The sequence below is a fragment of the Spermophilus citellus genome, assembly GCF_964194105.1.
Source record: "Spermophilus citellus genome assembly, chromosome: 16".
Lineage (NCBI taxonomy): Eukaryota > Metazoa > Chordata > Mammalia > Rodentia > Sciuridae > Spermophilus > Spermophilus citellus.
Genome location: NC_138196.1, coordinates 34,389,920 through 34,415,820, shown reverse-complemented (window position 1 = coordinate 34,415,820; position 25,901 = coordinate 34,389,920). Strand labels below are relative to the sequence as shown.

Here is a 25,901-nt window from a genome sequence, read left to right as displayed (position 1 = left end):
TCAGAGCCCCTTTGGATAATAGGCAAGTGCTGAACTGTAAGGTGATAACTATCATCTTCTCATGTGATTGCCACCTCATGGAGCAAACATGTTTTTACACAAAAACACTACCAGTGCTGGCTTCTGATTCTAAAGTGGTCACTTCCTGCATCACCAACTTCCCTTTCTTTTAATGAGTTACTTCCTTTTTTGCATTGGCTTTGTATTTAGAAAAGTAATACATATACCTAAAAGCATTATATAAAATAATGCTTTATATTTGAAAGCCCACTCGATTGTATTTCAAAGAAACTTTATCATAGATTTAGAAGCAAGATGGGTTGGATGAATGAATACAATGTTATCTAAGGGATGCGGACTACCGGACAAGGTAGGAAATCAATGACTGGAGCAAGCTCAGCATTTCCTCAGGAAAAAAAAAAAAGGAAACAGTGGCACTCAGTGCCAGTTAGAAACTGAATGGATCAGAGCCTAGGATGAGAGCATGAGTGCCTTTTGACCCTAGTATCATAGGATCTATGTTCTGCTACCTTTCAACAGATAGGAAAGATCCAAAACTCATTTTTTTAATTCTCCTTTCAATACAACCTTGGTTCATATTCATTTGGTAACAATGGTAACAGTATCTTTTTTTGAAATGCCACTCATAGAAGAGGAGCACAGCACAAGTGTTAAATTTCATAAATTGTAGAGTGGTAACACTGGTCTACTTTTTCTTAAATATTTACTTTTTTAAAAAATTATAGGTGGACACAATACCTTTATTTATTTATTTATTTATTATATGATGAGCTGAGGATCGAACCCAGTGCTTCACGCATGCTAGGCAAGCACTCTACCATTGAGTTACAACCCCAGCCCCACACTGGTCTACTTTTGAGGCTGAGTGTGAAAAATGAAAATAAATTTTTTTAAATAACTCAAATTTGTTCTAGTGAAATCAAGCTGTTTTTCTAAAATTAAGAATTTGGAACAAACTAATTTACATTTACCCAGAATTCAAAGCACTTTCAAAAACATTACCTAATCTGATCCTCAAATCGACTCTATGCAAAAGCCATGTAGGGCTTTACTCATTCCATTTAAAAATAAGAAAATGACACATACATAACTATGTTAACAAATCAGACAACTTAGATAAATTCTTAGAAAAACAAACTACTGAATCTGAGTCAATCTGAAATAGAAAATCTGAATTAATCTAAAACAAGTTGACAGTAAACTGATAAAGACCATAAGTTCACCAGATTGGTGAATTCTGCCAAATATTTAAATAATTAAATTCTTTTCAAATAATAATGGAGGAGGAAACATTTTCCAACTCATTCTATAAGTCCAATATTACCCTGACGCCAAAACAAAAAGGGACATCACAAAGAAAACAATGGCAACAAAATGACAAAAAAACTATAGATCAATTAATTATTTCTTGCTGAATATTGATGAAAAATTCCTCCACAAAATACTAACCAAATACAGAGGCACACAGAAAAGATGATATTATCACAGGAATGCAAGGTTGGCTTACCATCTGAAAATCAATTAATGTACTATACCCTGTCAATAGAATAGTGGACAAAACCCAGATGATCCTATCAAATACACATAAAAAGCATTTGACAAATCCAACACCTTTTCATGATAAAAACACTTAACGAACTAGGAATAGAAGAGAACTTCCTCAACTTGATAAAGGACATCTATGAAAACCCCACCACTAATATGACACTTAATGGTAAAAGACTGAATATTTTCACTCTAAGGTCAAGAACAGGATAAGAATGTTAGCCCTTGCACTTCTACTTTTAAAAGTCCCAGAAGTTCTAGCCAAGGCAATTAGACAAGAAAAAGATATAATAAAAGGTCTCATAATCACAAAGAAAGTAAATCTGTCTCTATTTTCTGATGACATAATCTTGTAGAAGCATTCCTAAGAAATCTACCAAATAAAACCTAAATAGTAAATGAATCCAAGGCTGCAGGATATAAGTTCAATATGTGAAAATTAGTTGTGTATCTATATATCCATAAAGAAAATTTTTAAAAAGAAATTTCATTTATAATAACATTAAAAAGAATACTTAGGAATAGATTTAACAAAAATTGTGTCTAAAAGCTATGAAACATTGTTTGAAGAAATTAAAACATAAATGAATAGAAAAGACATCCCATGTTTGTGGATTGTTAAAATCTAATAGTGTTAAAATGGCACTACTTCTCAAATTTATCTATAGATTAAAATAATTCCCTATCAAAATTCCCGCTGGTTTATTTGCAAAAATTAACAAATTGATCTAATAGTTACAACAAAATACAATAGCTAAAGCAATCTTGGGGAAACAAACAAAAAGAACAAAGTTTGAGGATACATACTTCCTGATTCCAAAACTTACTAAAAAGCTAGTTGAGATAGTATGGTACCAGCAATGAGAGTCATAGGTAAGCCAAACAGAATTCAGAGTTTAGAAATCAACCCTTAAAACTATGGTCAATTGTTTGTTGTTGTTTTGTGGTGCTGGGGATTGAACCCAGGGCCTTGTACATGTGAGGCAAGCACTCTACCAACTAAGCTATATCCCCAATTGCCCCTGGTCAATTGATTTTTGACAAGGGAGAAAAGTTAATTCAATGAGGACAAGTTTCAACAAGTGGTTCTGGGACAACTGGATTTCTATATACAGAAGAACGAAGCTGAACTACTTTCTTACCTAAATACAAAAATTAACTCAAAATGGATCACAGACCTAAATGTGCTCAAACTATAAAACTGTAAGAAGGAAAAAAAAGAATAGGAGTAAATCTTTGTGACTGTGAATTAGTCAAAATCTTCTTAAATTTGACACCTAAGCCACAAAAAACAAAAAACAAAAAAATTGAGCTTCATCAATATTAAAAACTTTTGCACTTCAAATACTACCATCAAGAAAGTGAAAAGATAACCTAAAGACTGGGAGAAGTATTTACAATAAAATATCTGATAAGAGATTTGTATCTAGAAAACAAAGTATTCTTATAACTGAATATTAAAAAGATAAATGACCCAATTAAAAAGTGAAGAATCTGAATAGGGATTTCTCTAGAGAATACATAAGACCATCCAGGGCTAACCAAAGGGAAGGATGGATGCACCATTGTGTCCACACCATTCCAGGGCAGCTCTTTCCATCAGGCAGGAAAGGTCCCCACTCAAGTCCTCATGCACATCACTGAAGAGAATCTCTCTCTCAGTTTGTACTTCGGATCTCCACCAAGGGACTTTCTGGCCATGCCCTGGTCATGTCCCTGAGACAAGGGCTGTGCCAGGGTGTTCTGAACATCCAGAAGAAGCCTGGGGTCAGTGTCTACCATGGGACCATGGGTTGTGGGGAAACACATAGAAAAACAATTCCAAGGGAGCATGTTGGGTAAAATCAGGATGCTGCATGAATAAAATACTGTCACTATGTCCATTGTTTGGGGCCCAAAAAAAAAAAAAAAAAGAAAAAGAAAAAGAAAATCCAGGGCTGAGAATGTGTCTCAGTGGTAGAGTGCTTGCTTATTAGCATGCACAAGGTCGTGGGTTCAATTCTGAGTATCACAAAAACAAATAAATATGTTCAACATCATTAGCCATGAGGAAAATGCAAATCAAACTCACAATGAGATACCACTTCATATCTACTAGAATAACTATCATTAAATAAATAATATTAAGCAATAATAATGAGAAATGAGGTGCTTGCTATAATATAGTCGAAAAAAGTACTGTAAAGGGATGGGGATATAGCTTAGTTGGTAGAATGGATCAAGTTGCACATAATGTATGACTCTAGTTATATGAAATGTCCAGAATAAACAAATCTCTTGAGACACAAAACAGATTATCCTAGAAGTGTGGGGTGGAATGAGAGAGAAATAGTATATGACTGCCTATAGGTATAATGGGTACAGGGCTTCTTTTGGGAGTGATAAAACATTCTAAAAATTAGACTGGGGTGATACTTGCACAACTCTGTGTAGATACTAAAACCACTTAATTGTGCACCTTTTAAACAAGTGAAATGTATGACATGTGAACTCTATAAAACTGGTAAAAACAAAAACAAAATGGAGGCTCAGACCTACAGTAAAAGATCAGAGCAGCGTCCTGTGATTCCTAATATAGCATTCTTCTATACTACAGACTTAACATTTCAGAAAATGCTTTAAGGAGTCCTCTTCTGTGTATCACTTTTGGGGACACATACTTGAAAGAGGTAACAGATCTCACTATCACATCCATTTGGATTTTAAATTTCTCTTGAGGAAGTCTACAGTGTGCTAGATAAGTTCTATTTACAGAAAGAGGTAGAAAAAAATGAATCACCCCTCTTCTACAACAGATATAACCAAGCATATGAAACACCCTAGAAATATAACAATTGTCAAGATCCAAAATCTTTAGTTTTTGTTTTATTTTGGGGGTAGGAAGACAACTGACTTCTTTCAAGTCCTCCCTCACACATTCCCTGTTTTTCACTGTTAAAACTTCTTGGAAAGTCAAGAGGAATGGGAAAAGGAACCCAGCTAGCTTCTTCTAGACCCTGAAATCCATAAGGGACTTATTCCCTATCTCTCCTTTTGCATTCCCCAAACAGAAACCAAGTATACCAGAGTTGATGCTCAATCAGGGTCCACTGTGAAGCAAACAACTGATACATAAAGGGGTATATCCTTCTTACTTAATTATCTTTTTTATACAGAAAAAACCTATATAAGTACTGAGTGATGAAGCTGCTCAGCTCTATATCAATAGCTGTGTATAGGATTAACATTTGTTTTTCTTCATTTGATGACCTTTTGCTTTTGTAGGCCCTTTGAAGGCCCCATGCAGCCTTAGTCTTGCCCTCCTGCCCACCCTTTCCCATGCTGAATCAAGAGCTGCAGGAGAGGAAACAAGTTGATTCTAGCAGGCCCCACCCCCTTCTGCTCAAGTAGTTTGATCTGAGAAGACTGTTAATAAGATACCCATTAGCATTTAGGCAAGAGTCCAAAATTTGAGTTCCCCCCAGTTTCATGTCTTTGAGTTTCCAGTCCCTCTGATTCCCTTGAAGTTGAAATGTATTTTGTGTATCTATATTCTCAGTCACTTAGCCAAGGCTGTCAGCCTTAAAATGGAAGAAGTAGATACAATGTATTGTCCACAGACTAATCTGACTAACTATATGAGAAGGCCTTTTAACCACTGGGACCCCACGCCACTCAGAAGCATGGAGTTGGGGAGAAGAGTACCAAGTCAATTAGTCAAGGCAGGACATCCTCTTAGCCATGCTGTAATTGAAGCTGTCTCACCACCCAAAGCAGAACACCCACCACACACACACACACTCTGATTGAACCAAGACAACTAACTATTCAAATCTCTTCATTCCAACCCTCTTTAAAAAAAAAAAAAAAAAAAATTGCCCAGGTGCTGAGGGAGGGCAAGTTTAGCAACTTTTTCTTGAGTTTTCTGAGATAGGGCATCAGCTGCTATGTTGTTTTCCTGAGATAAGCTCCTAATTCCAGGGAGAGATTCATTCTAAGACCTAAAACTTAACTTGTGGGTAAAGAATAGTCTAGAAATCCACTTGATAAGATGAAAAAGGTTGTGCTAAGGATAAAAAAAAAAAAAAAACACTTAAATTTTCCAAAAATAGCACCTTATGCGGTTAAATTTGAAAAGAAACTGAGGAATTGATAGCTCAGTGGTAGAGCACGTGCTTAACATGCACAAGGCGCAGAGTTCAACTCCCAACGCCAACTAAATAAAATAAAGAGACTCAAAACTCTATCCTCTGAAGGCCAGGATTATATAGTCAGAGGGTGGGGCCTGTTAGAAAGTGTCTGTCTCCCAGGAAGCCTAAGTGTATTAATGTCTTCTCACTCATGAGATGCCCACTGGTTCTGGAACCATCTGGATTTGTTTGAGGTTACATTTCATACAGATTAGAAATCATCTACCACACACCAAAATCTGAGGGCTCTTTCTATAGGACCTCTTCATCTCTAAAGTATTTCAGCAGGAAGAGCAAGGGGAGAAAGTGCATGTGTTAACAGATGGGACTTCTTTGCAGAGATATGAAATTGTGTAACTTCAGTCTGTTGCTGCCAAACAACCATAATGTGCAATCTCTTCAAAAATAATTACTGGAGAATTCAAAATACCAACTGCCTCTCTCACAAAGTAGCAACCACCCACACAGCTGGGAAGCTGATGCTAGATAAAGAAAAAGAGGGACAAATGTTCAGCAAGAGAGGAGCTTCCAGACAAAGCAATAGCAGCCAGTACAGAGTGGGTGCATAGATATTTCTACAGCAGGCTGACACTGGCTGAGGACTACATCACCTCACCTGCCACTCTGTTCCTCCACTCCAGAAAACAAGGCAATACGAAGAGTTCAGGAAGGCAGTGAAGAGGCCCCAAAAGAAGCAAGCAATGGGAAAACATTTGCAGTCTGTGAAATTATATCGTTTGGTATAAGTGTTTTAAAAAGCAGAAAAGGGCCTTGTAGCCTTCAAGATGGTCCCCAATGAGTCTTACCTCGTGGTATTCACACCCTTAAGACTGATGTATGTCATCAAAAAGATACCGTGGAAACTTATCTCAAGAAAATAGCATACGAACCACTTACTGAAGCTAAGTCAACAAAAGACACTGCAGCTTTTAACTTGCTTACTCTTGAAACACTGAATCTTGGGGGAGCCAGTTGCCATAAAGTAAGGACAATGGAGCAACCACGTGGAAGGAATCAAATAATGAGCAACTGAGCCTCCTACCAACAGCCAGCACTAACTGGCCAGAGTGACCTGGATTAGAAGATACTCTAGCCCCAGTGTAGTTTTCAAATGACTATTTCCGGGAAAAATCTTGACTGCATTCTCACAGGTAACCTGAACTAGATCACCCAGGTAAGCTGCTGACAAATTCCTCACCTATTAAAACTATGGTAGATAAATGTTTGCTGTTTTAAGCTAAGTTTTAGAATAATTAGTTATACAGTAGCAATGCAGAACCCTTAAAAATTCCTTGTGGAACTAGGAATGGAGCCCTGTAGTATAGTACTTGCCTAGTATGTTTGACGTCCTGGGTTTGATCCCCAGCACTAAAACCAAACCAACCATCCTCTTTCTACCCCCAAACAGGTGCAGAGTCCCAGAAGGCTGCAACATGCCTGCTTCTTCTCTTCCATATATAAGTTAAGGGAAAAGGAAAAGCAAAAGATATTAATGAATTTTTCCATTGTTCTTTACTTCTGATAGCTGAAGCTAAGCATTAAGGAAGCAAAATGTTTTCAATGAAACTTCACTGCTTACCCAGTGATGTTTTTGTTTCTAACTATTAATCTGTACATAAATTGTGCTGCAAAATTCCAAACTTCTGATGTTCAAAATTTTCCTAAAACAAATCAGACATCATGTATGCTAAATTAACACATGTGGAAGATGTATATCCTGATTTTTTTTTAACTATCATTTAAAGAGGATGATTTCCCTGTCACACATTAATTTTAAGAACCTTTATTTCCTCTAAGCCTTCTCTTCAGATAGTGAAGAGAGAGACTCACAGAATTCTCTGGAGAGAAAAGCTGTATAATATGTTCCAAAAAGCCCTGGATGTGTGGTCAATAAAAGCAGAATTCAAGACCCAGATCCACTACTGGGAGTAAAAACCATGGCCCTCATAGCCCAGTCTGTGAAGTGGAAATCACATGTGCCCTATTTCATTGTATCATTGCTGTAACTAAGTAAGATGCTGTAGGCAAAAATTATTTGCTTCCAATACATCCAACAACTTACAACTGAAATAGAAAGTTAGTAGTCTACTAGATGGTAATCTTAAAATGAGACCTTTGCTATATTTCCAGCAATGACATAAGAAAGAGGCTACTTGGACTGCTAGGAAGAGTGTTTGTATCTGTCAACAGAACTTTCAAGGTACATTTTGCATTTGTGAATTTAAAAAATACTCCAAGCCAGGCATGGTGATACACAGCTATCTACCCAGCTTCTCAGGAGGCCGAGGCAGGAGGATGGAGAGTTTTAGGTTGGCTTGGACAATACAGTGAGAACCTGTCACAAAACAATAAATAAGTAAAATAAAATACTCCATATAATTATTATTCCCTTGTGAATTTGTCATAACCAATCTAAACCCCCTGGGGATCTAATTATGTTTATGTAAACTCATAAAACTAGGCTTGAGGTCCTGCAGGATGAGCTCCTGACCTCCAAGAAGCAAAGCCTTTCTAGGCCCAACTTTGTAACAGTCACCAGGCATTCAGCAACCTTCATTTATCAACTCCCCACTAAGATGGCTGCTTTAAGTAGATAAGCTGTGATCTCCCATCACTATTCTGGGTGTAGGAGATTGTAACAAAATGATTATACTCCCAGAACTTCCTCTGGGCAGTATTACTGGCCACTTAAGAAGACACTATGACTGCTCTTTAACTTTAAATGGCTTTAGGCCACATTCATTTTTAGGTGGGACATTAAATGACAGCAATACAATTTTAGGACTGCAGACTCCTCCTGGCCCCCTAAACACCTAGGCAGAAAATGCCTCTGCCATCAGAAATTACTAAAGTAAGTTGTATTGCTTCATATTTGATATTCAGGTAATCCCAAAACAGACAAGTGCAATACTGAAATAAGTTTAATCATTATTATATTTCTTAAGAAGTTCATAATTTCATTATTCACTTTAAAAAAGAAAAACTGGTTTGATTCTGGATGTTACTAAAATCTTTACTTTCAGAAGGTAGATTTTGCTCCCCTGCCCTGGAGTTTTTTAGTCAAATATTGTTGTTCCTCTGTGGTTCTCTTAGTCCTTGCTGGAAAAACTTAAATTTTTTCCCCAAGAAGACATTCTCTTGAGTGGAGTACTACAGAGAAGAAGAAATGCTTTCTACACAGCTCATTTACACTGAAATAAACAAAGCAACAAAGAAAGCAAGGCTCTCATCAAATTTACTACTAATTGGAATCTCCAACTTGAAAACATTATATGAAAAAAAAATCAAGGGGCTGGGGATGTGGCTCAAGCGGTAGCACGCTCGCCTGGCATGCGTGCGGCCCGGGTTCGATCCTCAGCACCACATACCAACAAAGATGTTGTGTCTGCCGAGAACTAAAAAATAAATACTAAAAATTCTCTCTCTCGCTCTCCTCAAAAAAAATCAAATGGTTAAAGTTTTTAAGCCTTAACTATCACCCCCCACCCCCCAGTACTGGAAATTAAACTCAGAGTACTCTAAAACTGAGCTACATCTCCAGCCCTTCTTATTCTGAGAGGGTCTTGCTAAACTATTATTTGTGATCCTCCTACCTCAGCCTCCTAAGTAGCTGGGATTACACTGTGGCATTTCCACAGTGCCCAACTTTTAAAAAAGAATCATATAGCATGACAAAGTGAACTGTGAAAGAGCCAATCACACCAAAAAAATAAAACATTAGCCCAGGATGCTGTCAAAGGAGCCACATGGGTTGGACTATTGGAGTAGGTAACATTAAGGAATGTATTAATCCCATTATTTATAGGAAATACTAATAAAGCAATCTCTTGTTGAGAACAGATAAAGGATGCTAAACTAAATCCCTAGAAATCTTACTTGTAGATTTGAATGGAATGCTTCAAAATATACCTAATGAAAAATGTTTGCACAGTATTCGTCTCTACATAAAACTCAAAGCCTTAGAATAAAAAACTAGCCCTCAGCTAAGCATAGTAGTGGCCCCTATAATCCAAGCTCCTGGGGAGGCTGAGGCAGGAACATCGAAAGTCTGAAGACAGCCTGGGCAACTTAGCAAAACCCTGTCTCAAAATGAAATGAAAAGGGCTGGGGATGTAGCTCAGTGCTTGCCTTGCATGTGTGACACTGTGGGTTTAATTCCTAATACTGGGAGTTAAAAAAAATAAATAAAAAGTTACAGTTTTATCGAGATCCAGGTCATATCTATGGATCATTTAGTCATTTAAAAATAGAGTACATTGGGGCTGGGGCTATGGCTCAGTGGTAGAGCACTTGCATCGCATGTGTGAGGCACTGGGTTCGATCCTCAGCACCACATAAAAATAAATAAAGATACTGTATCCATCTACAACTAAAAAACAAATTTTAAAAAAATAGAATACATTGACAGACCAGTTATATCGTTTCCATTTTGCAAAGAAGACAAAATGACCAGTCCAAATCAGTTTTTCCCTTAAACCTTCCTTAACCACAAAGGACTACACTAATGCCCAGTGCCCATGGGTCATTTGTTACTCAGGGATAGCCTTGCCATCTTTTCTTCCTTTATTCTTGAAGTCATCATTCCAGATTATTTAAACTACATTTTTATTGAAATTGTCCTAAGTATGGATATAGGTTGAGTAAATTTTTCTGTAAAAGACCAGAAATAAAAATATTTCAAATGTATGCCAGACATTTGGTCTCCATTCCAAGTATTCGATCCTGCTATTGTAATTCAAAAGCTGTCACAGACTATTCTGATAAAACTTTATGGGTCCTGAAATATGAATTTTAAAAATCTAATTAACTTTTTTTGTGGTCCTGGACATTTAACATAAGGCGCTTTACCAGGACTATGTTTCCAGATAGGGTCTCAGTAAATTGAACTTGGTATCCTCCTGCCTCAGAATCCTGGATTGTGTTACAGGTGTGCACCACCATGCCTGGCTCAAAATCTGAATGTCATATAATTTTCACACCTTACAAAATATTTTTTTCAGCCATTTAAAAATATAAAACTCACTCTTCACTGGAGGGTCATAGAGAAAAACAAATGGCAGGCCAGATTTGGCCCCTCAGCTGTGGCTTGCTAATTCTGGCCTAGATTACCAAAATTGTGTCAACAAACAACTTTGCATTCCTTACAAGGTCTCCAGCAGTAAATGTCAGTGGATTGATCTCATTATCTCTTTCCTTCCATTCCAGAGGACACAGGATATCTTTGAAATACTTAGGCATCTAGTTAACATATCAAACTAACAGGTTTAACTAGTTGTTCCAAGGGAAATATGAAAACCCCTGCATTAAGATTCTCTTTCTGGAAGAAAAGTAACATCTATAAATATGTGAGCATGGGGATGTGGGAACTCAACTGGCAGAGTACATCTACTACAGTTTTTATTGGCTAAAACAACTGGACAAAATTACAGTCCCTAAGTTCTCCATGGGTACTACCTCCCAACAAAATAAGGGATCAACTTGGAGTTATACCATTTGAAAGTCCTTTTGTAGAGGATTTTCCTCCACAATATTTTCCTCTGCAAAGGGAAAGACAATATAACAAAGCAGCTTAAACATCCTTTATGGGAGAAGGCAGACAGCAAAATCCAGAACTGTAGGCCTAGACTTCATAGCCACCAGTCTTGTATTTTCAAGAAATGTCTTTGACTAGACTTTTATTTTACTAGTTAGTTTGGAACTAAGCTTATCTTTGTGATTTAAAAAAAAATCCAAGACCTTATCCACTATTTAATTCCTGACAAAGAATTCTGTCTTAGGGAAGAATCTTATAGAATTTAGATACTGTAAGTTCCTAAAATAGTTCCAATAAAAAGAAATGTCATATGTTCACTTCATTTAAAGAATTATAGAAGTTGGCACAGAAACCACAGGTATAGTATATGGGACATGTGCCACACATTTGAGGGCCATTATATATCAGGAAGCCAGGATCAATAAAAATGTTAATTCCTACTCCTGATAACCAACTCATAAATCAATCATAAGATATATAGTCTTATATAATCTATATCTGCTATCCAGCCATGTCCTGGAACTATGAAAGACTAATTTTACTATATACAAAACAATCAACAATTTTGAAAAAAAAGGGAACTACTCAGTCCCAGAAATTGAACTTCAACATGAATGACTTTTTAAGGCATTTTTGCTAGCTCAACTTTTTCACTCTTACTGTGTATGTGGGACAAGACAATTTATAGGACTCTGGACTACTCCAAATGTTGTGTACAAGAAGTTCTAATGGATAGGACACCACCAGGCTGAAGAGTCATCATCCTATTGCTTAAAGACCTTAAATTGAGAAACTTCTTAATATTAGGGTTATTTCCTAGACTATACTCCACCATCCTCCACCCACTACAATTACAGTTTTTCGTTATGAACTATCCCGCAGAACTCTCCTAATCTACAACTCTCTAAAAAGAAAATGTTTTAAAGTTTTCCTTTCAGGCAGAATGAAAGAATGTGAGAATCACTGGAACAGGAAAGACCAAACAATTGGGTCTCTGTGTCTTTGGGGGCCTAGGTCATCTAGGCTTTCATTCAACTGGCAAAGAATCTGGCAGTATGAATCAGTCTAGCAGCTGATAGAATGAGGAGGAAGGGCTGCCCAGGCTAAGGGCAATTCAATGAAGCTTTCAGCTACTTAACATATGTTTTATGAGCTTTATTTAAATTTGATGAGAAGACCACAAACAGTTCTTTCAAGCTTTTAAATCTCTCGAGAGAAGAAAAGGGAAGCTATGAGAAATAAGTGGCATCTCATCACTGAAAGTGCTACACAGCTTTGTGCCACACAAAAGTTTTCCATATATAAACTTGTCTGTTCCCAAGAAGTCCCTGCCTAGATGAACAGCAAAATGCAGCTCAGGGTAGGTTGAAGGTAGGAGAAACACAGCATGGAGCTCTTAATTTTAAGCAAAAACAAATCACAAAAAGTTAATGTCATTTTACCAATAATTCCAACTCCATTATAAACTCTATAACCAGAGTGACTTGACTTCCCTAGGCAATCAATGAAAGAAGTTATCAAGTAATAAGATATATTAACTGTGGAACCAAGGAAGTCATAATCAGCTCAAAAATTAGGTAACTGGAAGTTGGTTGTATCTACCATTCTAAGGTGACAGTGTCAGACACTGGAACAGAGAAAGCACATACAAAGGACATCTGTCCTACATCCTACATCCTTCTCCATACAGCAGTCATGGAGCCTTTTAATAAGAAAGTCAAAGCATAATACTCTGTTAAAAGCCCTCTATTGTGGGCTGAATTGTGTCACTCAAAAAGAAATGTTAAAGTTCTAACTCCTGGTACCTGTGAATGTGCCCTTATTTAGAAAGAACAACTCTGGAGATATAATTAAGATGAGGTCATACTGCGTTATGGTGGGCCCTAAATTCAACAACTGGTGTCCTTATAGGAAGGCCATGTACAGACACAGACACACAGGAGAAAGCCTCCCCATGCAATAAGGCAGAGTGAAGTCAGGTATACCACAAGCCAAAGTATACCAAGGAGTGTCAATAACCACCAGAAACTAGAATTGGCAAGGAAAAAATCTTCCTAGAACCTTCCAAGGGAGTATGGCTCTGCCAACACCTTGGTTTCAGACTTCTAGTTTTGATTTCAGTGCTCCAGAACTGTGATAAAATAAATTTCTGTTGAGTTAAGCCACAGCAGTCCTAGGAAGTTAATATACCTTCCAGTGGCTTCCCATCTCACTCAGAAAACCAAAATCATCATTACAGTATGTTCTGCATCTCCTCTTACCTCCCTTACTTCAGTTCCCACTGTTGCCTGCCTAGTCACTCTATTTTAGCTGTACAGGCCTCTGCTGTCCTCAAACACGCCAAGAACCTTCCCACCCAAGAGCCTCACACAGCCTATTGCAGGTTGGTATTATCTGAGATCTTTATAGATGCCATTCCTTCTGCCAACAGGGCTCTTTTCCCAGGAATTCACAAGTCTTGCTCCCTCAATCCTCCTCTTCTAGATCTCAGTTCGAGTCACAAAATCAGTCATGCTTCCCCTAACTGCTCTTCAGCATTCCCTCACCACCCCATATTCCCTATTCCTCTTTTTCCTGCTTTATTGTTTTCCACAGAACTTAACTCAAGCTGACATATATAGAGATTTTGCTTGAATATGTATCTTTTTTGTTTATCTGTTAGAGGAGTCATTTCCCTCCAAAATGTTAGCTCAATGTTAGAGCAAGATTTCACTGCTGAATCACAATACACTCTATTTACTAAATGAACAAGTAAATGTTATTAGGATAAGTGAAATTTTATGTAAAACTGTATGTGTGACAAAAAAAATAAGGTTTCTATTAAGTAGGACAGCAGAAGCTTTTGTTGAAGAAGGACAGGCTCAAGGTTGGACTCCGAAGAACTAAGAGAAAAATCTATGTGCCAGGTTTTCTTAGGTAGAATAGGAAGAGAGAAAAAATTTTGAAACAGCTTTTTAATTTTAAGATTCCTCTCTATCAAAAAAAAATCAACTCTTATCTATAATTTTGGTTACCACCCTAGTAGAAAGCAACTTAGCCTGAGGAATTTGTGAAACCAGATATAAATATAAGTCCAGCAATGTATTACTACACACATTTTTTTATTTTTTAGGGGCTGTGAAGAAGGGCCCAGCAGACATGTTTGATAATAGCAATCTCATACCATAAATGCACAAACTCTAGACAGGAGAAAAAACAAAGTCTCTGATCACCAAATGATCAAAATGTTTACAAAACAAAAATAAAGAGACTTCCAAATACACCAGGAGTTTTTAAAACAGCTCTTTTTGAGCAAGGAGAAAATCCAAACTCTTTTAAGTGGTCCTAAATTAACATTCCGCCCCTGCCACTTCTTTCATGTATACTTTTTTTTTAATACTTATTTTTTAGTTGGACACAATACCTTTATTTATTTATTTTTATGTGGTGCTGAGGATCAAACTCAGGGCCTCACATGTACTAGCACTCGACCACTGAGCCACAACCCAGCCCCTCATGTATACTTTTATAAACTTTAAAATGAAAGCAGCAGAAAATAAAAGTTTTTCTTTACCTTGGGTTTTGGTCCCAGATCCAGACAACCCTAGTGATGAATCACAGGATTCCTTGAGGGGTGATCTGATTGGAGTTTCAGCTTCAGGGGTCTCAAAATTACCTTCAGAATCCGAGCTGCCAAGGGGGAAAAATGAGGAATTACCACTTTCAACGGTATTTTCCACACCCTTTAAAATTTACATATCCACAAAGGTTAAAGTTCATCCTTTTTTTTCCCCTAACTTTACCACCTATTGATCCTCAGCCATAGGTTGGCCAGTGGGTTTTTAAGCAGTACCCTCTTGGATTTCTCTGTCTGGCATCCTTTCTCCCTGAAATCTCCATCTTCTGAAGCTTTTCTCCCTCAGCATTTCTGAAGTCATCTTTCCCTCTTACACGGGGGGGGGGGAGGGGGGGAGTGCTTTCCAACAGACTCCTCTTACAGTATCCTACAGACCTAAAAAATACCGTCTCCAACCCCAAATTATGCCAATTCTACTCATGCATTTTTCCTTGGTAGGCCTCTACCTGTCTAGAACTCACTCGACTCAAGATTCAGAATGCTGTCACCTGCCTTCCGCAATCACAGGGTGACAGCTCAGCAGGGACCACCATTTCTCACCAGCTGCCAAGGACCTGTCATCACGCGACCTTCTTTACCATGGCTGCATTTGGGGGGCACAATTAGGCCCCAGGAGGGGGAGGGAGTGACTTCTGCCCCACAGGAAGGGCTGTAAATGCCACCTAGAGTGATCAATGACACTAGCACTGTATGTGTTTGTGTGTCTGGGTGTAGGAGAGGGGGCGGGGGAGGGGGAGCGGATTGAAGCTTAGAGACAGTGACCGAGGCAAACGGGGTTGCGGAGAGACTGCAGCTTCTGCGTTGGGTTCAGAAAGCTCACAGCGAAACCGGGGAAAGAAAACACACGGGAAAACAGAACATCCCGAACTTTCGAATACACAACGGAGACCTGGTTACGGGCAGGGATGTAGCATTGCCATGAATAAGGTTATGCGGGTGGGCGGCCACACACACGCACACAGAATGAGCCGCAGATGGATGGATGGAAGGATGGATGGATGGCAGGCAGCACGTTTGCATCTCGGCAGGGATCCTGTGTACTTGCCTGAAACTCAAGGATTTGGTCTCGGCTTGCGAGTCCTCCTCCTCGGGGTCGCCCTCGGGCCCTCCGGCCTCGTCCTCTCCGGCGGCCCCGCCGCGCACCGCAGACCACGTCCATTTCGCCCACTGCACGGGGGACAGGATCTGCCAAGGGCTGAAGGCCATGAGCACGGATCCTCGGGCTCCAGTTCCTAGGGGTAGGGGAATGGGGAGAGCCTTTTTTCCTTTTCAAAATGGAGGGAACCAGTGACAGGCGCCTGTAAGCGTTGCCAGCGGAGGCGCGGATGTGGTTCAACGAGCGCCGTCGGGGGCCCGGGTGGAGCGCTTCCTCTCAGCCGGCAGGCAGCGCCGCTCCTCCTCGTCCTCCTTCCCACTCGCTGCGGCCAGGGTGGCCCCCGCGCCGGGCTCCTCTCGCCGGGAAGATGCCTCTCCTGGGGCCTCCTCAGGGGCCCGGCCCGCAGCGTTCCGCGGCTCGGGGTCTCGGGCTCCCGCCTCCTAGCCGGCGGGGCGCGCATCAGCTGCCGCGGGAGCCGCGCCCCAGGAGCCGCCCCCTCGGACCGTACTACTCGCGCCGCGCGGGCGGGGGCGGCGGCGGCGCCAGGCCTTTGAAGTCTGCGGCGCGCGCACCGGATTCCCCCGCCGCGGCGCCACGCTGGTTGCGCCTGGACTTCGGTCAGGGGGCTTCCCGGCCACGCCTCAGGCCAAGCGGCTAGGACCCCGGCAGCCCGGGCGACTAGTCTACGTCAGGAGCTTACAGAAGATCCGTTTTCTGAGTTCGTGTACGCTGCACTTTTCCTCCTTCCCTTATGTTTTCATTTTGCTTCTGGAACTTCATGGCGTGAATGACATTGGACCGCACAGAAGTTAAGCCCCATATTAAAAAAAAAAAAAAAAAAACACTTCGAGACCGCTGTAGACTGATGTTTTTCCCTCCCTGATACTGACAGCGTGGAAGATTTCAACCTGATCATCTTCATCCCAGTCACTTCCAAGATTTGGAAATCCCTCAGCAACGACACAACAGTGGCCAAGGACAAGAATTTAAGATGCCTACCCCTCCCCCAAACCGCACGAGTGAACGCTCTGAAGTGGCCAGGTCTTGGCTAAAGGATGCAAAATTACCCTGTGACGTTACAGCCCCATGGCTTTCCCATTCTCCTTTTTGAGGCTCGCTTTTCATAACTCAAATTTGTGATTTCTGACATCGTTTGTCAGTAGTTAAGCCAACAGGCATGGTGACAGCAGCCTTCGAAATAAAACATCTTTATGTTTGAAGGCAAAGGGAAATAGCAGAGTTTCTTCACTTTCCATGGAAGGGATTTCATTTCGGGATTGCTCTTCAAAATCATCAGTGCACACACTTCCAAATGAATCAGCTGCTTCAAATGATGTCCTTGCCTGGATAAGGTTGTTTCTTATACTAGTGTCATTTCCCAGAATTGCAGTGAATCTCTGAAGTGCCTACAGTTTCCCACAGAGAAAGCAGCTCCAAAATTTGGGGACAAGGTCACAGTGAAACTTGCAAAAAGGCTGGCCATCTCCCCTGAAAGGGTTTGGCACATATACTGCTGACGAATCATGACTGTCACACATTCAGTAAGGAAACAAGCAAAACTACAAGATAAGGCTTGGCAGGTAGTCCTAACAGTGGAAGTGTGGGGGAGGGGAGGGGAGTATCTTGAAAAAAGGTGGGCTGAGGAATCCGGATGCTTTAGCATTCGTTACAGTGCCTTTTCTTCAGAGATAAACACAACTACCATGAATGTTCTAGGGACTACAAAGAAGTGAAGTACATTTTTTTAAGGTCCACATGAAATATATCCAACTGCTTGTATCTCTGGTTTTATGCTCAAAAGTAAACCTTCAGATTATATGTCGCTTAGGTTCCTGGATTTGTTTTTATTGCCTGGAAATATTAACCTATGTAAATTAGTATGTGGCAAACTTTAGGTTTATGTTCATTCTTCTTCCTGAGTAGTTCTAGAATCTGTTCCCCTCTGTGCCCTGTTGTGATTTACACAGTTCTTGCCTCCCATTTTTCATAAATTGCCTGTTTCCAATGGCTTCTTCCCTGTGAGGGCTTTTCTCACTGCTCAGCCCTGGTCTGGCTGATCTGTGATCCTCCTCTAATCTTGCTGTTCCTGTTCCCCCAGTTCCTGTCCATTTTCCTAGCCACAGTCAGCAGACCACTGGTTCTGAACCTTCAATATGTCCAAGAATCACCTGGGAGAGCTTCTTAAAAAACACAAATCTGAGTTGCCAGCAGGATCTGGAGAACAGTTTACTAAATGTCCTTGAGGGATTGTTGTTACAGGGTCAATTTTGGAAACAATTCCTATCTTGAACTAATTGCCACTTCCGGAACAATTTCCCGCTGCCTCAGAGATTTGCCCATTTCTAGGCTGCACCTCTTCTCCTAAAAAACCAGCCTCTACCTCAGAGCAAAGCCTGTCCAAGGAAGAGAATTGACAGTTGTCCTTGGAAAGACCCACAGAGCACTCCTAGGCACATTCCCACCCTGCTAAATTGTTTATCTACAAATAGATCTGCTGCGCCAGGTGTCCCTGACTCAGTCAGGCTAGGTGGGGATCCATAGCAACCCCCTAGCAGCCACCAATCAGCATGAGACAGGGAAATACCTGGGATGCCAGATGACCCTCCCAGTAGTTTATGGTGGTTGATAACATGTTGGGAAACCATGTAGTTCAGCATGAACACCCCTCTTGGCTTAAACCAATCAGTTCAAATGAATACCCCTTTTGTACTGACCAATCACCCTTACCCAACTTGTTCCCGCCAGTGAATGTGCTAATCATGTTTTAGAGTTGTTATTTGATTTTCCCGCCGTGTGTGATGATTTGCTAAGAGATGCTATGATGTATGTGGGGGTCCCTGCCTTCTCCAAAGAAAGTATAAAACTGCTGCAAACCCTGGGCTCGGGGCCTCTCAGCGTCACCAGTTGGTGTGTGTGCACGGAGGACCGAGCTAGCTCGCAATAAACAACTCTTTGCTGTTTACATCGATCTTGGTCTCTGGTGGTCTTTTGGGGGACCCGAATTCGAGCATGACACTCCCATCCCCATCCCCAAGCTCCCAGGCCTTGGCTGTTCAAATTTCTTTCATCACCTAGCTCAAGGGTATACTCTAAGAAAGCAGGCTGGTTTCTTCCTGCCTTCTATCCTCTGAACATTCATATAAACCGTTACTGTGGCCCTTAGCCACAGAAACTTGTTTTTGTTTTGTAGAACTGGGGGTTGAACCTCATGCATGCTAGTCAAGTGCTCTACCATTGGAACTACATCTCCTCAGCCATTATTTTGAGACAGGATTTCCCTAAATTGCCTAATCTGGCCTTGAATTTGGATCTTCCTGCCTCAGTCTCCTGAGTAGCTGGGATTACTGCAATACACCACCACACCCAGCTTTTAGATAGCTTTGAAAGTGAAAGGGAGCCTTCTTAATTAGTGATGCCAGAACTCCAGGCATAAACCAAGACTGCCTTACACTGTAAGGTCATGCTACATTTAGCAGGATACATGCAACATACTTATTTACATGTCTATTCCACTTCTGGACAAGATTCTAAAGATCATGGACATATTTATGATGCATTTTTTGTTTCTCAGAGATTAAGCCAAAGCTATTCACTCAATAGGTGTTCAATAAATTAATATTCTAGTTGACAATTAGTCCTTATGCATTTAGCTAAGATGACATCACTTCTTAAAACCTGGCTCCTCCTAGGGAAATCAAATTTTGCCCAATGAAGAACAGAACCCAGGTCCAATGTTAGCCCCAGTAAGATAAAACCCAACCTATGCAGCAACTTTTGAAACTACAAAATCAAATGCCCAGGTTTCTGAAAAATCAGCCCTCTGCAAGTTCTTGGACTTAGTGTGAACATCAAGAAAGTAACTTACTCCATAGTTACTGAATGGATTTTATTTTCCAGAAGTATGATAATGAGGCTGATGTATCAGTTTTCCTGTAATTCTGGAAAAGAATGGGCAATGTTTGACAACAGCTATCCTAACCAAGATAAATCTAATTTTACTGCTGCAACTCAGCTTTGCTGAGCAGGATGTCAGCAGATACATAAGCAAGTAACCAAATGAACTGGATTTGTTTTGGAAATGACCTTAAGCACAGAAAAGGCCCCATCTCTCCTCCTCTTCTCTTCTCACCCTTCCCAGAAGCTCTTGATGAATACACCATGAAAATCTAAGATGTAACTCCCTGGAGACAAGGGTGTAGCTTGATATGTGCTTGGTATTCAATTCCAAGCACCAAAAATAAATAAACAAAAGAATAAAATGTAATTTACTTGAAAATTTTACAAATGGTGGGCAGGCCGGGTACACACCTTGTAGCTAATCAGTGCTCCAGAGGGTTTGCAAAATTGGTCTTTTGGGTAGAAATTAAATAAACCCTATGAGTAAGCAAACCCAAACTGCTGACAAGGACTCTCCTTGACCTAACTCTAGTGAGACTCCACTAAACACTCCATGCCTTAACTTTGAGCTTTAGTTTTTGTCTGTGTAGGGTCTAGTTTTGTTAAGAATCCTGCTGGGTCACTTTCATGAGAATCCCCACCCTCATTCTCTTACCCTGGCCTGCCTTCAGCAAGAATCCTGTCAGGTTGGTTTAGCCAGAATCCTCCTGTACTCATGAAGCTTCCTCTTAGTAGGAAGTAGTTTTCCTTCTTCCCCACCCACAGATCCCTAGACATAAACCCCCACTTGTCCTTATATTTGGGGTTAAGCCCCATCTCTCTCTTTATCTGCTACTGAAAAATGCTGAGGCAGTAGTCCTTTTTCAAATGATGTCTTCTCTACTGAACAAGTGCCATGACAAAATTGTCTTTGACAAGGCAGGCAATTATTTAGCTACTGGGAGAATGCCTGTGGGGAAGGGGCAGGAAAGCAAGGGGCAAAGGCAGGGCAGGGCTTACCTCTGAATGATCCCTTAGACCTGTTAAGGAGTTAGAACTTGCTTCTGGAGTAGAGGGAGCAAACACCAGTGCCTACTTAGCTTCTGGAAGAGAATGAAAAGGCCCAGGTGTTAGTGGTAGCTCAAGAATAGCCCTACCCAGCTGGGCCTGTAATCCAGCAACTGGGGAGGCTGAGGCAGGAGCATACCAAGTTTAAGACCAGCAAGTTAACAAGACCCTATCTCAAAAAGGAGTAAGGACGTAGCTCAGTGTCCCTGCGTTCAATCCCCAGTACCAACAATCAATCAAAATAGGAACAACCCTACCCAGTTCTTGCAGCCTGGTACCACCATTTAACAATCTTCCATGCAAAACTGAAATACTGCATTTTATAAGAAATCTTCCAATATTATAAATGCTCTTCCTAATTTAAAATGTTTTAAACTTTGTGGAGCTGCAGGGCAAGCCAAATCTATGTGTGTACCTTCTCGGCCCATGGAACCTAGACAATAAAGTAACATTTCTGCTTAGATCACAGATAATTCTGGCAACAACTTGGGGGCTGGGATCAAAGGAGTCAAGACTAGGAGACCTGTGAACTAATATTTTCTCTGCTCCAAACTGCCTAGCTAAGAGAGACAGCTTCTTTCACAATGAGAAGCAGAATTAGAACTAGTGTTCTCTTTCACTCCACTTGTTCAATAATAGTAGAGCTGTGAGCAATCCAAGCGTAAAATGAACACTATTAATAGAAGGAACAAAACCATCTCTATTAAAAAAACAATGTTTCTGACCTCCAGTGAAAAGAGAAGACATTTGTGTATGAGATGCTGTTGAGGGCATAGAGGAAGCAAGTAAAGAGGAAAGCATCAAGATGGCAGCAGAGAATCACAGAGATAAAGCAGCCCTTAAGAAAACAGAAAGGTCAGGAGCATAGAAAAACCCATGCAACGATCTGAATTATCTTAACTACTTAAGAATTCGATGAGCAAAATAAACAACTAATTCAACCAAGATTAAATGCCAGATTGATGATGTAAAACATAATTGCTGGGATGCTCTGAAGCACTTAGGAAAAGTACATATGAAATTGAAATAGCAACTAACAAAAATGTTTAGGGGCTTCAATGCAACCTCAATGCAACAGATCATCTCCCACTCTCTGCTGGGTGAGTTTTCTAAGACACAGTGGAGAATTATTTCCTGAATGGGTATTCCAACAACCTGACCACTGAGCATTCTCTCCTCACTCAACAAGCTTAACACCCTCAACCTTTAGCACTTTTTCCCCTTGAATACTTCAAATATAGAAGGTCTCAAAGATGTAAGAAATAGTACCTTTTAACAGTTTCATCTGATTCTTTTAATCATTCTCTCAGGTATACAGGGCAGATTTTATCATTCTCCTTTGGTGATAAGGGAAGGGAAGCAGAAAAGGCAAGTTAACCTGCCTGAAGTCACACAGCAGATCAGTGCCAGAAATGGAATCTACAACCCTAGTCTGTCTGTCTGTCTGTCTGTCTGTCTCTCTCTCTCTCTCTTTCTTTCTTTTTTAGTGCATTATCCCTATATATAATAGCAGAGTTAATTCTGACATAACCCTAGTATCTTAGCTTTCATATTCTTTGCCCAGTAAATAAAAAGAAAGCAGAGGCCCTCTCAGCCACTCTGTAGCTTAAGATTCCATCAGCTGTTCTTAGTCGGTTTTCTTTTCCCTGGTGTGGGCTGCCACGTCACAACTAGCAATATCTTGCTCTGTTGTGAAGAACTGCTATTGTTGACAGGAGGCCTGAGGCCAGTCTACCTGCTTTTCTGCCCTACGGCAATCTGACTAGACAAGAGCATGCTGATGTCTGTACAGACAGCATCGCCAACAACATCTCCCAACATTCAGATATGTTATGGTTACAGTCTTAACCTTGCAAGGTCAGATGTTCTAGTTATCCTCTTCTCATAGGCTATAATTACCTATGGAATTACAATCTACCCTGTACTACCCAAACACCGAAATTGGGGAGTTGTACTATGTATTTATACTTAAGCTTATATAAGAAAGAGGGCTGGGGGTATAGCTCAGTGGTAGATTACTTCCTAACATGAGGAAGACCCTATGTTTGGTCCCCAGCATTGCAAAATATTTGTGTGTATACATACACATATGTATGTGTGTGTATATATATATATATATATATATATATATATATATATATATATATGTATGTGTGTGTGTGTGTGTGTATACATCAATCATAAAGAGAAGCTCCTTTCTAATTTTTCAAAAGAAAAAAAAATCACACTTGTGTCCACAGTTCATACTCTTTCAGAGCTCTAGAAAGATCAACAAGAATGCAGATTGCATCCAGTAAAGTCTGGGCTGATCTTACCACCCGGGGCCTGCTTGAAGACCCTTGTTCGGGCTTTGCACTGGTGAACTCCAATCATATCCACCCCTTGATCTGTTTTATCCTGTATTCCAAAAGTAAAGTTTGAATTCCCCTTAAATCAATCATGGCCACATAGTAGAGCTATCGTATTAGCTTTCAGAAAAACTGGGAACAGGGGCAGTTCATATATTTTATGATGTAAACACTAAACTATTATTGTTGAAGAGCCAGATCTATGAGGTTCTTTCTCATCCCCATCACATACCTCGAGATATGTTTAGTGACTTCTTTAAAAAGTTCACTTTAGTTCTCTGGGATGGAAGGGTATGAAAGAAGCAGTAATTAAATGCAAAAGACATAAACAGAGTTAGGTGAGTCCGTTTATTCCAAGTGAGGAAAATAAGCCCAACATTATCCTTAATTCTTCCCACCAACCACCACCAATCCAAAGTTGAAAACAAGCAAACCCAAAACAAAGATCTACTTAAAGCAATAAACTTAAATTTAGAAATCTCTTCTATTCCAGTAGTATTTGGCCTTTCCTGCAAAACACCACCATTTTATTTACAGAGCCTGTTAAACAGGAATATCTTAAGATTATTCTTACTGATTCAGCACCTTTTGTTTCCTTCTGTTGAACTTCTATTCCTCTTGAACACATTAGGTATTAAGAATGTGGGCCCAGTAAATCCCAGGGCTTTATACCTAGATCTCAGACAAGAAAACCATGTGAAACCTTTAAGTTATTATGAATTTAATAAGGAACATGTCTAATAAGGAACATTACTCCAAATGTGGAATGTATGCTTTACTTCACTGACCTGCTTGGGAGTGCAGAGTGGAATATAAGGCTCGAGTTTAAAAGGCTAAAGTAACTTGGGAAATTGTAATAGAAAAATATTTCTCTATGGGTGTGGGGGGGTCAGTTCCTGAGGACTGAAGCCAGGGGCACTCTACCACTGAGCCATATCCCCAGCCCTTTTTATTTTGAGACTGGTTCTTGCTAAATTGCTAAGGCTGGCTCAAACTTGCAATCTTCCAGCCTCAGCCTCCTAAATCACTGGGATTATAGGCGTGTGCCACCATACCCAGCTTAATATTCTTTTTTTAAAAAATATTTTTTAGTTGTTGATAGACCTTTATTTTTATTTATTTGTTTATTTATTTATATGTGGTGCTGAGGAACCCAGTGCCTCACACATGGTAGGCAAGCACTGTACCACTGAGCTACAAACCCAGCCCTAATATCCTTTTTTTCTGAGCCATTTTATTACTTCTCCTCCATCCCACCCCCCAAATTAAATGAATCCCCCAAACAATGAATCCTTAAAAATTAGGAGAACATTGGTTACGTGCTCCAGATTTTCTGAGCTCATCCTGATATCAAATATTCTATTCAAATTGGGTATGCTGGCCAGTAATCGCAGCAGCTCAGGAGGCTGAGGCAGGAGGATTGCAAATTCAAGGCCAGCCTGAGCAATTTATCAAGGCTCTATGCAGCTCAGTGAGACTGTCTCAAGATTTAGAAACAAAAACAAAAACTACTCACTGTCCTTGTAAATGCATTTGTGTGCCTTCAGGAGACCAAATGACCCCGTTTTTGGAGTTTTGAGACATCACTAAGAAGTTAAAAGGCAGCAGATTAGGAGGGTGGATGAAAGAGGGCAGCAGAGATAGACCCTCTTGGGTGTGGGAAGAAGGGTTCACCCAGAAGAAAGAATAAAACCACGAAAAGCTTTTGAAAATAATTCTGACAGCTGTGCCACCTTAGTCCTTACTCTGGGGATCTGGAGGGATTTGATTACAATAATTCATGTGTTTGTCAACAATAATCTTCCTGCATTTCTAAAAGATTTTTAAAAATGAGAAACTAAGAAGTAAATTCTACAATGATATGTAGCCTCCTGTAAAGTTCAGATTTCATCTCTTTAGAGTAAATGTTCAAGTACCATATTTCAATTCTGAAAAAAAATCAAGTCAAAATATTAATGTGTCACTGATTTTCCTCACTAATAAATATAAACTAAAAGTCTAGCAGAATTAACAGAAAGACATAATAATGTTCCAAGTTGACAGAAAAAAAAATATTGTAAATATGGCAATATTACCCTATTAACTTGTAGGGTTAATTTGATTTCAGTCAAAAGTCCCAGGAGGTTTTTCTCAGAAATTGTCAATATTTTTCAAAAGTTTATCTGGAAAAAATAAAATGGAAAACATAATTTAAACTCTTTAAAACACACACAACTGCTGGGCACAGTGGTACATGCCTGTAATCCCAGCAGCTCAGGAGGCTGAGACAGGAGGATTGAGAGTTCAAAGCCAGCCTCAACTAAGCAACTCGGTAAAATACAAAATAGGGCTGGGGATGTGGCTCAGTGGTCAAGTGCCACTGAGTTCAATCCCTGGTACAAAAAAAAAAAAAAATCAAACCCACACATGCAACCACTAAGAATTAAGAAAGGAATAGAAAAATAGGTAGATCCTTGTTCAGTAAAAATAGAATGGGGGGACTGGGTTGTGGCTCAGTGGTAGAGTGCTTGTCTCACATGTGTGAAGCATTGGGTTCAATTCTCAGCACCACATAAAAATAAATTAATTAATTAAAAGTATTGTGTCCTTTACTACTAAAAACATATTTAAAAAAACAGATGGGAATCTC

General features: G+C 40.0%; 1 protein-coding gene and 1 long non-coding RNA gene across 14 annotated transcripts in view; one reads left to right on the top strand and one right to left on the bottom strand.

The window, feature by feature from the left end:
• The window catches only part of LOC308634951, a 107,191-nt gene extending 98,174 nt beyond the window's left edge, over positions 1-9,017 (top strand). Inside the window, exons 5-6 of one of the 3 annotated variants that reach the window (XR_014019119.1) lie at positions 6,377-6,909; positions 7,144-9,017. This is a non-coding gene — a long non-coding RNA (uncharacterized lncRNA). The other 2 variants (XR_014019118.1, XR_014019120.1) reach the window with 2 other exon arrangements.
• TACC1 (transforming acidic coiled-coil containing protein 1) overlaps positions 1-25,901 on the bottom strand; it is a gene marked incomplete at its 5' end in the record, with an annotated part of 113,916 nt that overhangs the window by 42,700 nt on the left and 45,315 nt on the right. For 3 of the 11 annotated variants that reach the window (XM_081269160.1, XM_081269158.1, XM_081269156.1), the window contains one exon: positions 14,822-14,937. The exons of 3 other annotated variants lie outside the window; for them this stretch is intronic. Coding sequence is in view for 7 of the 8 variants with exons in the window: in XM_081269158.1 (XP_081125284.1) it covers positions 14,822-14,937 (116 nt within the window). Of the gene's footprint in view, positions 1-14,821; positions 14,938-15,929; positions 16,117-20,876; positions 20,960-25,901 lie in introns of those variants that run through there. 5 more of the 11 variants (XM_081269153.1, XM_081269150.1, XM_081269154.1 and 2 more) reach the window with 3 other exon arrangements.